The sequence below is a fragment of the Rhinolophus sinicus genome, chromosome 2 (assembly GCF_057876585.1).
Source record: "Rhinolophus sinicus isolate RSI-liver-muscle chromosome 2, RSI-T2T, whole genome shotgun sequence".
Classification (NCBI taxonomy): Eukaryota; Metazoa; Chordata; class Mammalia; order Chiroptera; family Rhinolophidae; genus Rhinolophus; species Rhinolophus sinicus.
In genome coordinates this window covers 35,618,285-35,633,355 of record NC_142502.1, presented here as the reverse complement: position 1 = coordinate 35,633,355, position 15,071 = coordinate 35,618,285, and the positions used below count along the sequence as shown (strand labels likewise).

The 15,071-nt window shown below is 33.6% G+C and overlaps 1 protein-coding gene across 16 annotated transcripts in view; it reads right to left on the bottom strand.

Moving 5' to 3' along the window:
* The window catches only part of TRDN (triadin), a 340,918-nt gene that overhangs the window by 121,719 nt on the left and 204,128 nt on the right, over positions 1-15,071 (bottom strand). For 9 of the 16 annotated variants that reach the window (XM_088795483.1, XM_074333512.2, XM_088795479.1 and 6 more), the window contains 5 exons: positions 14,590-14,616; positions 6,052-6,081; positions 5,285-5,302; positions 579-611; positions 427-453 (listed from right to left, as the gene is read on the bottom strand). In XM_088795483.1, coding sequence (XP_088651609.1) covers positions 427-453; positions 579-611; positions 5,285-5,302; positions 6,052-6,081; positions 14,590-14,616 — 135 coding nt within the window. The remainder of the gene's footprint in view (positions 1-426; positions 454-578; positions 612-5,284; positions 5,303-6,051; positions 6,082-14,589; positions 14,617-15,071) is intronic. The other 7 variants (XR_016020187.1, XM_088795484.1, XM_088795487.1 and 4 more) reach the window with 3 other exon arrangements.

Sequence of the window (15,071 nt, the reverse complement as noted above, 5' to 3'; positions counted from 1 at the left end):
ACAGAAAATGTTTTGGTCTTGTTTTGTTTTTGTTTGTGTGTTGTTTATTCTACATTAAACCATAAAACAGTCTTTCTCAAACACTGAGCAGATGAATCCACTGGGGATCTCAGGGAGTTGCAGATTCTGATTTAGTAGGTCTGGGGTGGGAACAGAGATTCTGCACGTGCTAACAAGCTTTCCATGATTCTCATGCTGCAAGTTCACAGAATACACATCAAGCAGCAAGAAGGTTACGTATTATTTGTCTCACATTTTGTAAAACTGCGTTGGTGTTAACTATGTGAAGAACTTGGTAAAAAGACTGTGAGATAGAAGGATTTCCTGCCCTTTCCTACTGTGGCCTTTACTGCCTGTCTGAGGCTGCAGCATTAATAAACATTGGACATCAGGGAGAAAGAACCCAGCAACACCAGTCTGACTCACCTGAATGGTCCTTCCTTGGTGGCTTTGCTGTATTAAGCAAGACAAGAAAATAAAACAAAAATCAATTTCATGCCATTTGATCTCAATTCAGTCTTCAATTGCAAATTAAATATCTTGACATCAAGAGGATAGAGGAATTTAAAAGCAGTTACCTGGTTCCACATGCTTTTCTTTCCTTTCCTGTTCTAGAACATATTATTATTGTTATTATTATTATTCCAATTTTATGTGTCACAGCTTAATTGTTGTAACACAAAGAAACATGCATGTGCTAATGGTAAATTACAACAATAACTGCCATAAAAAGACTAATATTGCATATTTAAAACAAATTTCCCTTCTACAATTTCCCTTCCCAGAGTTCCCTTACAGAACAGCATGGACATATTTTGAATATTGGAGGAATTAAAATTTTTTTATGAATAATAAACCAGAATTCAGGATGTAATTATTAAAATACCTTTAATAAATATAAATTAATTTACTTATCAATTCCACAAGATGTGTCAAATCATGCCCACGGTTGATTTTCTTTGTTTTATTCTTTTTTACTTTTTGTATTTTTGAAAAAGATTATAGGTCACAAGAATGTACAAAAATGTACACAGGAAGGTTTCATATAATCTTCACCCTGTTTCTCTTACCATGACATGATTTACTTTTAAACTAAAATAAATAGAACCTTTCAAATAGTGGTAACTAGAAAAGTAGAAGCAAAATAAGAATATAGGTTTGGAGATACACAATTAAATGAAGCAATCTTAAAGACAAATAAAACTAAATCAAACAAATTCAATGATATCACGATAACAATAAAAGCATGTTCTGATGATAAACCGAGTGCATGAGTTAATTTGAAAATTATTAATAGGTGTTCAGAGGACAACCTTTTTTCTTCTCCATATTACTGCCTGGGTCAAATCCACAGACCTTCCCAATGAGAAAAGCAGTTGATATGTAAATGAACTTCTGGGAAGGCTTGTCTGCTTATTAAATACATCAATACCCTGAAGGTTGTCAAGGAGCCGCAGCCTTTCTGCAGAAACTTTTAAATCATATAGACTGCAAAAAACGAGGTTCTTAAGGTTTTATTTATAGATACATACAAATGGTGCCAAAAAATGTATACACATTTGAAGAAAGGAAAAAACTATTAATATTGTAATACTCAATATATACCGATAACAAAAGATGAATACAAGTCACGTTTGACTTCTGCATTTACAAGAGATGCTCAAAGTGGTTACCATCAGCATCCAGAAACTTCTGATTACAGTGAACTAATGCTTGAGCAATGTTGACCAAAGTGTCCACTTGTATACATTTTTTGGCACCCCTGGTGTGTGTGTATGTGTGTTAATAACACTTTTTTAATTTATTGGGGTGACAATTGTTAGTAAAATTATATAGATTTCAGGTGTACAATTCTGTATTACATCATCTATAAATCCCATTGTGTGTTCACCACCCAGAGTCAGTTCTCCTTCCATCACCATATATTTGATCCCCCTTACCTTCATCTCCCACCCCCCAACCCCCTTACCCTCTGGCAACCACCAAACTATTGTCTGTGTCTATGAGTTTCTGTTTCTCATTTGTTTGTCTTGTTCTTTTGTTGTTTTTGGTTTATATACCACATATCAGTGAAATCACGTGGTTCTCTGCTTTTTCTGTCTGACTTATTTCGCTCAGCATTACACTTTCAAGATCCATCCATGTTGTCACAAATGTTCCTATATCATCTTTTCTTACTGCTGAATAGTATTCCATTGTGTATATATACCACAACTTCTTTATCCATTCATCTATCGAAGGACATTTTGGTTGTTTCCATGTCTTGGCCACCGTAAACAAAGCTACAATGAACATTGGAGCACACGTGTCTTTATATATAAAAGTTTTCAGATTTTTTGGGTAGATACCCAGGAGAGGGATTGCTGGGTCATATGGCAATTCTATTCGTAATTTTTTGAGGAACCTGCACACTGCCTTCCATAGTTGCTGCACCAGTCTGCATTCCCACCAACAGTGTATGAGGGTTCCTTTTTCTCCACAGCCTCTCTAACACTTGTTACTATTTGTCTTGTTGATGATAGCCATTCTGACTGGGGTGAGGTGATATCTCATTGTGGTTTTTATTTGCACTTCTCTGATGATTAGTGATGTTGAGCATTTTTTCATATGTCTATTTGCCATTTGTATGTCCTCTTTGGAGAAATGTCTCTTCAGGTCGTCTGCCCATTTTTCAATTGGGTTGTTTGTTTTTTTGTTGTTGAGTTTCATGAGTTCCTTGTATATTTTGGATATTAGCCCCTTATCGGAGGCACTGCTTGCAAAACTCTTCTCCCATTCAGTTGGTTGCCTCTTTATTTTGTTGATGGTTTCTTTTGCTGTGCAGAAGCTTTTAAGTTTCATATAGTCCCATTCATTTATTTTAGCTTTTGCTTCCCTTGCCTTTGGAGTCAAGTTCAGAAAATGCTCTTTGAACCCAAGGTCCATAAGTTTAGTACCTATATTTTCTTCTATGCAGTTTATTGTGTCAGGTCTTATGCTTAAGTCTTTGATACATTTTGAATTAATTTTGGTACGTGGTGACAGATAGTAGTCCAGTTTCATTCTTTTGCATGTGGCTATCCAATTCTCCCAGCACTATTTATTGAAGAGGCTGTCTTTTCTCCATTGTATGTTTTTTCTTCTTTGTCAAAAATTATCTGTCCATATTTATGTGGTTTTATTTCTGGGGTCTCAATTCTATTCTGTTGGTCTATGTTTCTGTTTTTCTGCCAATGCCATGCTGTTTTGATTATTGTAGTCCTATAGTACAAGCTAAAGTCAGGGAGTGTGATACCTCCAGTATTGTTCTTTTTTCTTAAGATTGCTTTGGCTATTCGGGGTCTTTTGTGGTTCCGAACAAATCTGATGACTTTTTGTTCTATTTCTTTAAAAAATGCCATTGGGATTTTGATGGGGATTGCATTAAATCTGCATATTGCTTTGGGTAATATGGCCATTTTAACTATGTAGATTCTTCCAATCCATGAGCATGGAATGTCTTTCCATTTCTTTGTGTCTTCTTCAATTTGTTTTAAAAATGTCTTATAGTTTTCAGCATATAGGTCTTTCACATCCTTGGTTAAGTTTATTCCTAGGTATTTTATTCTTTTTGCTGCAATTGCAAAAGTAATTGTTTTTTGTACTTCTTTTTCTGAGATTTCATTGTTAGTATATAGGAATGCAACGGACTTTTGTACATTGATTTTGTAGCCAGCAACTTCACTGTATTTGTTGATTGTTTCTAATAGCTTTCTGGTGGAATCTTTAGGGTTTTCTATATATAGCATCATGTCATCTGCAAAGAGTGACAATTTAACTTCATCATTCCCAATTTGGATGCCTTTTATTTCTTTCTCTTGCCTGATTGCTCTGGCAAAGACTTCCAACACTATGTTGAAAAGCAGAGGTGATAGGGAACAGCCCTGTCGTGTTCCTGAACGTAGACCAAAGGGCTTCAGTTTTTCACCATTAATTATGAGATTAGCTGAGGGTTTGTCATATATGGCCTTTATTATGTTAAGGTATTTTCCTTCTACACCGATTTTATTAAGTATTTTAATCATAAATGGATGTTGTATCTTGTCAAATGCTTTTTCTGCATCAATTGATATAATCATATGATATTTGTCCTTTATTTTGTTTATGTGATGTATCACATTGATGGATTTGCGGATGTTGAACCATCCTTGTGCCCTGGGGATGAACCCCACTTGGTTGTGATGAATAATCTTTTCAAATTTCCAGTTGTTCTTCATTTTCCTGTTGGTGCAATGGTTTATAAAGTGGTTTCTATATCCATGTGCCAACACTATGCCCACACATAAATCTGGGACTGAAGGAACACATCCTTCTTTACAGATAGATTGCTCCCCCTGGCTGAGTTGTAGTATCATTTCAGGATTTTCTCCACAGAGTATTTTAGAGCACTTTTGTGACATAGAATCTCTCAGTGTCTTAACCTTGTGCAGGACTAAAACATGTATAAATATATATTTTTCAATTTGGTCTATATTTTAAAACAGTTTTTTTTTTAATATCACTGGGATCTTTAAAAGCTCTATATACCTGAAAATGTGATTATTTTTAATGGCTAATTGAATTGGGTTAAGTTGTTTTTGTTTCTATTTGTTCACTATATCCTGTTTTCTTTAGGGGAGAGTAATATTTGCAAAAGACACAACCTCAAGGCATCAAGCTTTACTTAATTGTGAGAAAATAGCTTTATACTATGTATTAAAGCAACAGTGGATGCTGCCCAAGATATGGATCCCAGGCAATAATATTCCACAGGGCTCATAGTGCTTGTAGGGGGAAAATCATGTTATGACAAATAGCCATATATCCTGTGAACATGCCAAAACATTTATGGATTACAAGAAGAAAAAATATAAAAAATGTTGTAAAATTACCCTGACAAACAAGTTCTATTCAATCTTTTGTAAGGTCAGAACTAACCAGATTATAGGGACTAAATTTATACTAACATAATATAGTTTTGGTTAATGGAATGCAGTTATATTTTTTATTGTGAGGCTGTGTATAATATTATTAAATGATAGCATGAGTTTGAAAAAGAACTCTAAGAATCATTACTATGCTTTCTAGTCCACCCCACCCCTTCATTGTGTACCCTTTCATCCTGACAAAAAACAAATAGAGTTCACATGCAAAAAATGTAGAAAAGGGAGATTTAAAACTGCATGTCTACATATGCCAGCAGGACAATAGTAGTAGTAAAGAGAAAAAAAAAAAATTATATATATATATATATATATATATAATTTTTTTGCATGCATTTCCTTACTTTTTCCTTTGGGTTGTTCTGTTGAAAGAAATATAAACAGAAAATAATTGCTCTTCAAACCTTTAAAGATAAAATTTACCACCCCAACATACTGATAAGACTATAATTTTTCCAACCCCTGCTCTCTTCCTCTCCCCTTAAATTTCCACAGTGAGGGTTGCTCTGAGGTATAGCTGACCATCATAGGTATTTCCATAATTAGATTGTAAACCATTATTTGACAATTAACCTCCAATTATACCGTTTAACCATTTTAAATGATTTGTACTTCGCAGTTTTCTTAAACACATGTGAACAAGTAAGTACATTGTACACATAAACACATATGAGCAAATACAGAAGAAATAGATATACTTGTCAGGTGAGCTATGATTCTATTCAAGACTTAAAGAAACAATTCACTTCCTAATTGATGCAGGAGTATCCAAGATTAATTGAATTTATGCTTTTTATTAAAAAAATGCTTCATACTAAACGTTGTTCAATTTTGTGTCAAACATTTCTTTGAAAACAATTACTTTGAAAGGTAAACATATGCAGTATTTATTTTTTATTACTGCGAAATATTTCTCATAGCAATATTGTCAGAAAAAATTGACTATTTTTCTCATTTTTAAAATTTTTATTTCTCTCTCTCAATCTCAGTATTTTTCTCTCTCTCCTCTATCCCATATGTATTTTTTTTCCCTTGTATGTTAATCCTTTAAGAAGGAATGCCAGTTGGGGGTTCACCAAATATAAGATAGAGAAAGGAAAATTCCCAATACCTTCTGCAGGTGTTTTTGTTTTCTTGGTATCTGAAAACACAAAGAGAAATTATTGTTAAAGCAGATAAGATAAATCAACTGATTAGCTCACAAGAAAATGTCCATATTCTCCAAAATCATTTTCAACAAAAAGAATTGATTACGTGTTATATTTCTAGAATATGGGGCTTACAGAGAAATTATTCTGTGTTTAAGAGGATGAGCATTAGAGTGAGACAGGAAGTGAGAAACTTTTTGAAATATAAAATATAAGAAAATATCCATATATAATTTTCATAGAGATGACTTTATGCCTATTTAGCTAATGTTCTTTTCATAGAGAGTCAAATTCAACACATACATGGTCTGTTTCCATAAAGAAGGGTTAGAGTCCATGAATTTAGTTTGCAATTTCATTTGTTCAATCTAAAGCAGTGCAGGTAAAATACGTCTTACTCTCTTTGAATAATCAATGCATTTCCAATATAAACATTCAATTATTCCTATTGTAATGGAAAAGAAACAGGTGGATTTGAGCTCATGGGTTACTGATAAATACATCATTATACTTAGTAACTGTTATGTAGTAATGTGTATTCAGCAGTCAGCAGACATCTATTTTATATTTAGTCTTTTGGATGCTCAGCTTAGATCTGAGAAATTTGTTATTTCCACTATATAGGCCATGAAACTATCTGTTTCTATCACTTGAAAATAAAAAACAAGAGGTTTTTTTTACCTCATTTATTTTAGAAAGGAGCTATCTTAACTTAAATTTTTGCTTAGAATATTTGATGTCTTATATTCTCTGTTCTTTTTTTTCACCTCTTTTGTACCAGGGAGTTTTGAAATTCCCTGAATATTACTGAAATTAGAATCATAACAATGAACTATGGATTTCTACTTGCAAAAGGTAGATAAACTGTTTTCTGGCTGACAATTACATGGCTTAGAATCTAGAACAGTACACATTCACTAACAGTTAGCAAGTTAATGGATTTGTGTGCCTTGTAGAGATTGGTTGGGGGTCATGGTTTTACTTCCACAGTGAAGGGCCTAAAATGTTTGAAGTTGACGGTGAGTAGGAGTCTGTTCACAAAAGGCAGTTAGATGGTCAATAGAGTTATTATATGAAAAATAGTAGCAAATGACAGTAAAAGTGTGACGAAAGTAACACCTTTCTTCCATGGAAGTTTAAGCTGGAAAGTGAAATTTACTTAAAATGTGAAATATATTTTTAGGACAGCAACTTGGGAAAGAATCCAGAAAGTCATAAAAATGAGCATGCTTTCTGATGTAGTAATTCTAGATGTCAAAAAAATGCAAAATTATCATAAAAACATATATCAGAAGACACTTTTTTCATGACATTGTTTTACACCTCTAAATAATGGAACTATTAAACAGTACCTTCTGCACAGCAAAGGAACTCTTAAGGATCCATAGTATACTTACATAATAAAAAATACAATGTCATTAAAATGATGTTTTTTGCAACCTTTTCTTTCTGAATTTCTAATTTTTCTGCAATAAGGATATGTTTCTCGTATAAGGGAAAAACAAACAAGCCTTATTTTTCAAAATAATAAGTCCTTGGGGCAGAACATTTTTTCCTCAGTAAACATTTATTAAGCACTATTATGTCCAGAGTGGCATAGTAACAAGAATTTTAGGCTAGATTTTTATTAATGCCCACCACCGCCCTCTGAAAAAAGAAATCAATATTTTTCTTGCTATTCAGTTTCTCATCAGGAACTATAACTCAGTGGGCTAAATTTGCTATCTAAAACATATGTGCTTTGCAAACAATTTCCCATTCATTTTCTTCACGAGTAATTATCCTAATCTAGCAAGTAATTTAAATACATAAAAATAGTATATACAACCATTTTATATAAGTACATGGTAAATATCATCTTACTCATATGTCTAACAATATGTTAACAATATGCAGTGGCTATTTCTGTTTGAAGACATGGATTCTTATAGCACAACAGATGAAAGTACAAGTGGATAGTTCAATAGCCATCATGAATTATCAATTTGTTTGGCTCCAATATAGTGGAACAAAAATTCTGCCTGCTCAAGAGGTCATGTGATCTTCACTAAGTAATCTTTTAAGCCCAGAATACAGCCAATATGGAAAACACAAGCAGATTACGAAGAACACTTAGCTATTCAGGAATACAATTGAAGTAAAGTTTGGAAAGGATGCTGAAACAGACAGAGAATAAAGTATGGCAGAATGGGACAAACTTATTTCCAGCCCCCCATCTCCAACTAGATGTTGGCATGGGGTAGATAGATGTGTAAAGCTAAATACAATAAGTGTATCTGTAAGATGACTGTTATTTTTAATCTGCTTTTCTTCACCCTACTAATAAGAATTGATAGTATATTGTGTTAGATATTAATTGTGCTAAAATAAAAGAATAAAAATAATATGAAGTCCAGGGTTAGGTAAAGTATAGCACTTACTTAAGTATATATACACACACACATTTGTTGTAACAACTGGGAGCCAAAGTGAAATTTACTTAAAATGTGAAATTTCCACACAATCATGTCTTTTGGTTAGGAGCCAACAGAGCAGAAGACTTATACAAGTAAAATGCTCGAGCAACCAAAAAATATAATGCTTGCAATTGAAAGATCACATACTGACTCTTAAGAGCTCTAAGAACCAGCCGTTAATACTCATGCCATTAAACTTCATTATGCCCTCTCAGCACTCGGCTGAAATGGCTTAAAAATATCATAAAGGCTTATTTGGTGAATATACGAGTACTTCCTAAAGCCCATCTGTCCAATAATATGAACAACAGTCTTTTATTAAGAACATTGAGGCCCACAGCAGCTGTGATTAAAAGCAGTGGTGTGTCTGCAATCTGTTCAATTCATCACTCACTCATCTTTAGTAATGTACCAGGCATGGTCTATTATGTTTATAAGAGATGCCAGAGAAAAATAAAATACCAATTGACATTGAAGGGAAACATTAAGTCTTTGATAGCTTAATAATTATACAGGTAATTAAATACCTAATTTCCTTTGTGAAACTTGCCCGGTTGACATATGTGTTCAATTACAATACTATATATTTTGCTTTATTTTCAGCATGATACCTTTTCAGATCTCAATGCTGAAGCCCTAGAACTTGAGACTAATTCTCACATGCATTCAACTCTACTTGTTTTTGTTCTAGTTATAGTAAACAATGAATCTAATCTGTCTAGTTCTCAAAAGAGCAGTATCCTTCAGAAGATAACCTGTGTTGGAAAATCCACAGGCTTTCCAGCCCCTAGGAATTCATCAATGAAGCCAACGTTAAATGAATGAGATCTACCTAGATCGACTAGTGCAATACAAGTGGCAGGTAGTGATCAAATACACCTAAGATGAAATTGTCAACGATTGGCTATAATTTCCCAGCCCTTAAACGCTCACTGGAATTTAACACGCTCACTGGAGTAAGACAATTTTCTTACCTGAAATGTGGAAAAGTAAGTGCCTACTCATAATTCATGTGGCTAATATGTTTATCTTAAGAGTCCTATATTACTGATTTATTCACAGAATAAATATTTGTTGAGCAATGCGCAAACTGAGGAAATATGTTAGTTCCTGTAGGGGATAAAAGTGAATTAAACATGGTCCCTTTAATCAAAAGCCTTAACAGAATAGAAGGAAAATGAATACAAGTAATATCAAGTAGAAGGTTGCAAGACATACTCGTAAACAGTGGTAGCGTAGGTATAGATAAACTCTGATGGGTAATTATAAATGAAAGACTATATATATAATTAGAAGGGTCAGGAAGATGTCTTAGAGGAAGAAGAGTTTTTCTGAGCTCTAAAAACATTGAACATTTATAGACAAAATGGAAAGGGTAAACTTGGTTACGATAACAGCAGAAACAAAGGCAAGATAGCACACCATATATGTAAAATTGAGAGTGGCTTAGTATAGATGAAGTATATGATACATAAAGGAAGAAACTGGGTGGGAGTATAAGGTAAAGTCTCCACTGTGGTGCCTTGGTGGCCTTGCACATACCCATATAAGCCATGAAAGCAAAGGTGTGAACTGCAGCTAATTTGAATCTTGGTAGGATGCCTTGTGCTCCTTCTAGTACATAAGAGGATGGGAGGGAGGCCTATGAGCAGCTGTTCTGAGGCCATCTCCAACATCTCCCTATCTCTCTCAGAGGCTGTCATGAGACAGTTTCTTGTCATCACCTCCTGGGTTCTCCTGCCTAGAACCCTTTGTAATAGAGCTACAGACCATACAGCCGACATAGCTGTAGTTAAGAACTAGATCCTCAGCAACCAAGTGTTTCCAACTTGTGCTGCATTATCCGGCCTCTTTTCTTTACATGTCATCCTTTTTGGTTTGTAGGACAAGGACCAGGAAGGGCTGACACCTTTGACTACTCCAGTTTTGATTGACAAAGAAAGTAATTAATTGTCTCAATCTCAAAGGGCTCACTGTATTTTTACAGGTGGAATTATTCAGACCTTGCCTTTGACTTTGCCTAGATGTGTGTGTGTGTGTGTGTGTGTGTGTGTGTGTGTGTGTGTGTGTGAGACAGGAGGTCATGAAACAAGCTGTGGGGACTTGAATTGCAGGTAAAGGCCTGTAGACTATATTCTATGGTCAGTGTGGAACTATTGAATATTTTAAATAAGTAATGACATAAAAAGCTTCATAAATATTTTGGAAGAAAATATTTATAAAGATATTACAGGCAGGATAATTACTTAAGTCAGAGATTCGCAATCATTTTCATCTCAGGACTCCTTTAAATTCTTAAGAATTTTAAAGGACTCCAAACAGCTTTTATTTATGTAGGTTTTATCAATTGATGTTTGCAATTTAAAAAATTAAAGCTGAAAACTTTTTTAAATGTATAATTTATTAAACCGTATAAACCTGTTATGTGTTAACATAAATTGCATATATTTTTTAATGTCAAATATATTTTCCAACACAAAAGAAATGGTGAGATGAGTGCCTTTGTTTCACACTTTTGTGAATCTCATTAATAATATGTGGCTTAATGAGAAGACAGTTGGATTTACATATCTGCTTAAGTATTCAATTTGCTGCAATATCACACATTATGTAGCCTCTGTCAAACTCTAGTGCATACTCATGGGAAGATGAGAGCTAAAAAAGGCAGATGATAACTCCACAATTTTATAAAAATAATTTTGACTTTGCAGAACCATTGAAAGTGTCTCAGAGACCCCCAGAATCTCTTGATCACATTTCGAGCACCTCTGATTTCAAAGATCATTACTCTGGTTCACATGAGAAGTTAGTAACACCAAATGAGAGGTCACAAATGGCAATGTGAGGTCACAGCCAAAGGACTGGAGTGAAAATTAGCTTTTCTAATTATTTTAGGCAGGATTAAACAAAATTAAAAATTCTGAAGGGCTAAATGTCAGGGGTAAAGGAAAAACAGAGGTCAAAACTTACACAAGAATTTGAGTGTTGGTGTCTATAAGGAGCGTGGGGCGACTACATAAGAAAAAATAGAGAATAAGCACAGAATGCAGAGAAAAATACAAAATTTTATTGGGACTTTGAGAACCTAATGGGAAGTAAGAGAGAATGTGTGCTAGCAGAGTACAAGGAAATTGTCAAAAGAGGGACAAAGACTGGGATACAGGGGAAACTTCAGTAAAAAAATGCTTGTCAAAGCAGGACCTCAGTGGAACATTTATTCAACAATGTCTCTCCACTCCAGCTAACATATTGTTGCTTTGATGCCCAAACTCCCAAGAACAGTGAAATTGATGGGTAAATCTCCTGGAGACAAGGGTCTCTCTTGTTAAGGTTTCTGAAAGAGAATCGATGGGACATGCTTGGAATAAGATCTTAATATGAAAACGAAATCTTCCGAGTTCACTAACGCAAGAAAACCTTAGCAGCCTGATGCATCGTGAACCCTTTGCGACCTGCTGCACAGATCATTTTTGATAATAAGGAAGTTGTTATGCACTATTGTTTCTGTGTTGTAAAATTCACCAACAAAACAACTTCTCAAGAACATTTTAATTAAATTCCTAAAACCCTCCTGATTTTCTTTTTCTCCAGGAACGTTGTCAATCATTAGTATCTTTGATCTATATCCAACAAGTTTAAATGTGAGTAGAAATAAACTTTGTGTAAAATAAATGTTAAAAATCCAAATTGTACCTAATGGTTTGTAATAAATTTGCCTCATTTGAAGAAGCATATGCTTCCTGTCTCTGTGGAAAAGATATCTGTGATAGTTATTGAGAGGATAGAAAATAAGAAACAAGAGCTGAGAAGCTTATGTCTATATACCTCTCTGACTTGCTTAACAGAAAATACAGAAAGAGAAATAGGAACTCATGAAACATAAATCAAATGACTGCCTAGAATAGCTGGACATTAAAGCAATTCTCTTCTATATTATATGCTGGGAACAATAAAAATGTTTCTAGCTAGCTATCTTTCTATTAAATATTATAATTTAAACAATTACAATTTTTTGCAAACAAGAGATAAGAGATAATACATGAAACTCTTTGTAACTAGTAATATTAATAATAATACAAATAATGATAACATTAATAAATAGTCAAGGGCATATGTTTTATAGCTGGTGGTGAACATTGGATCACATGAATGTCCATGGACAAATCTCCCTAAGCTCTTCCCAACATTGCAAAGTTGAATACGGATAATTTCTCAAAAAATGAAAATGAGGCATATAATCCAGGAAAAGAAAAACATAACAAAAAACCCTGGAAGCATAGCAATGAGGATATATATATATATATATATATATATATATATATATATATATATATATATATATAGCTTAAATCTATGCAATTGTAATTAGACTATGGTTTTATGCACCCAAAAGTCTTTTACTTTGGTTTGAATGCCAATGAATGGAAAAATAAATAACTATTAAGTTACTCCCTTATTTAAGTCACATGGTACAATATTCTTTATGGCAAAGAAGGAATGGTGGAGGAAAGATGAACATTTTTGAGTACTACTGTCTGCTAAAAACTGTGGCAGGAACTTATTACTTCTTTTTTCTTGTAATATCTCTGTATGGGCACCACAAAATTTATCATATAAATTGTATAATTTCCAAACTACACTGAAATATTTGCTATGTGTATATGGGGGCATTAATACTAATTTCAAACTTTTGATAATAAACACATTAATGTGTCTTAGTTAATTTGATCATGATACTATGGTATTGCTCACTCTGAAAAAATAATGGCCAACTAAAATATTTTCTCCCTTTCATATCTATTGATTCTTAGATTCCTGTTTAACAGAAGCAGAAAGCGACTCCCAAGCTATTATGATTATGTTAAAGTCAGACGATACTAAATATAAAATACAACACTTGCTTTCTTGTTTTTTTTCAGATCATATGAATACTAATTAGAATACAGTTGTCATTTTCAAAGTTAGAAGTTATTGCTTACATCTGCATGCTAGTTTTACTAAGAAAATAAGCTTAAATTAATAAACAGTGGTGATTTCTAGAGACTGTAAATGTTGTAAGGGTGCGTTAGAAACATCTCTCTAAATAGAACCATAGTGCTTATGATGGCCTTAACATTCCCCTCAGCTGAGCTACACTATATACAGCTTTCTTCTTGATTACAGGCCAGGGACCTGACCTCCCTTTTATTAGAGCATTTACTTTAGAAAATTTGCAATTATAAATTATTTCTCTGTCCCTTTGAAACATAAATTTCTGCAACCAGAAATATTTTCTCAGGACCTGTAAGACATCCCTTACAGGTCTTGAGTAATGGATCAGCCCCTCTATCTCAGTCTCTGTGGGAGGGTAGGAGCCTAACTTCAATGAGCAACTATTAGCAAACACAGGTGGCTTTTGACCACCTCCCGCTCCCACAACCCCTACCAACATCCTCCTGTACTTTTCTACTACTTGTTCACCCCAGAGCTTAAGAACCCTCATTTTTGTTTCAGTAGAGTTGAGAGTTCAATTTCTCTTATTGCAATAGACATGACCCCTACTGCAATAGCTTTGAATAAAGTCTTTCTTGCCTATTTAATTCCATAGTTTTTCTTGGACACCAGGGAATATTTTTCTCCATATCAGGACATCCTGACAAAGGGAAGTGGTGTACAGTGGATGGACTATAACTTCTTTGCAATTTAGTAAAACAAAGTAACAGTTGCTTGGCAATGTCAGCGATATAAGTAGTTATAGGAGAATGTGTTTGGATTTTGCACATTTTTGAAATTTGATAAAACTGCTAATGGAATAGGAGGCCTGGGATTTTGAGAGGTTATGTTTTATCCCCTTTATCTTGAAAAAGACTAGACAAAAATTACTTTAAAAAAATTGTTTACCTTTTATGCGAGGTGAGATAGAAAATTCACATTTGTACAAAATGTGTGCATAAAATAGATCCAGTTATCCAAAAGAAATACATACAAAATAGCAGTCAAAACCCAAGTCTGAATATTGGTAAACTGTTCATATAAAAAGCATGGTGGAATTTTGCATAAACATACCTTCCTTCTTTTCATCTTTTTTAGCTGCTGTTGAAATAAAGGAAAGAAAATAATGTTGAAACATATTAAATGACCATTCCTCAGAGTACTCTTAGGACTATGAGAATGTATTCATAAATTCAGTGGTTATCTATGCATAAATTAACCCACCCAAATCTGCAATAAGAGAATAACCTGAAAATATTATTTCATAAGATTTTTAAAAATTCAGATATAAACATAAAGCAAAAATTAAAAAGATATATATATATATATATATATTTACATTTACATAGATATGAGGCCAATTTCATCTATATGTGTTTAGCACTAATTCTTGCCTTGTGCACTGTGCTTAATAAACACTTTCATCTAATTTTCTTAAAAGGATAGTTCTAAGAAGACTTTGAAAGTCTAGGTTATAATTAACTCAACAATAAATTCTTCGTTCTAAAAAAATAAGTGCTGAGGCAGTCTTGTCCAATATAGTTGGAACGTAAAAG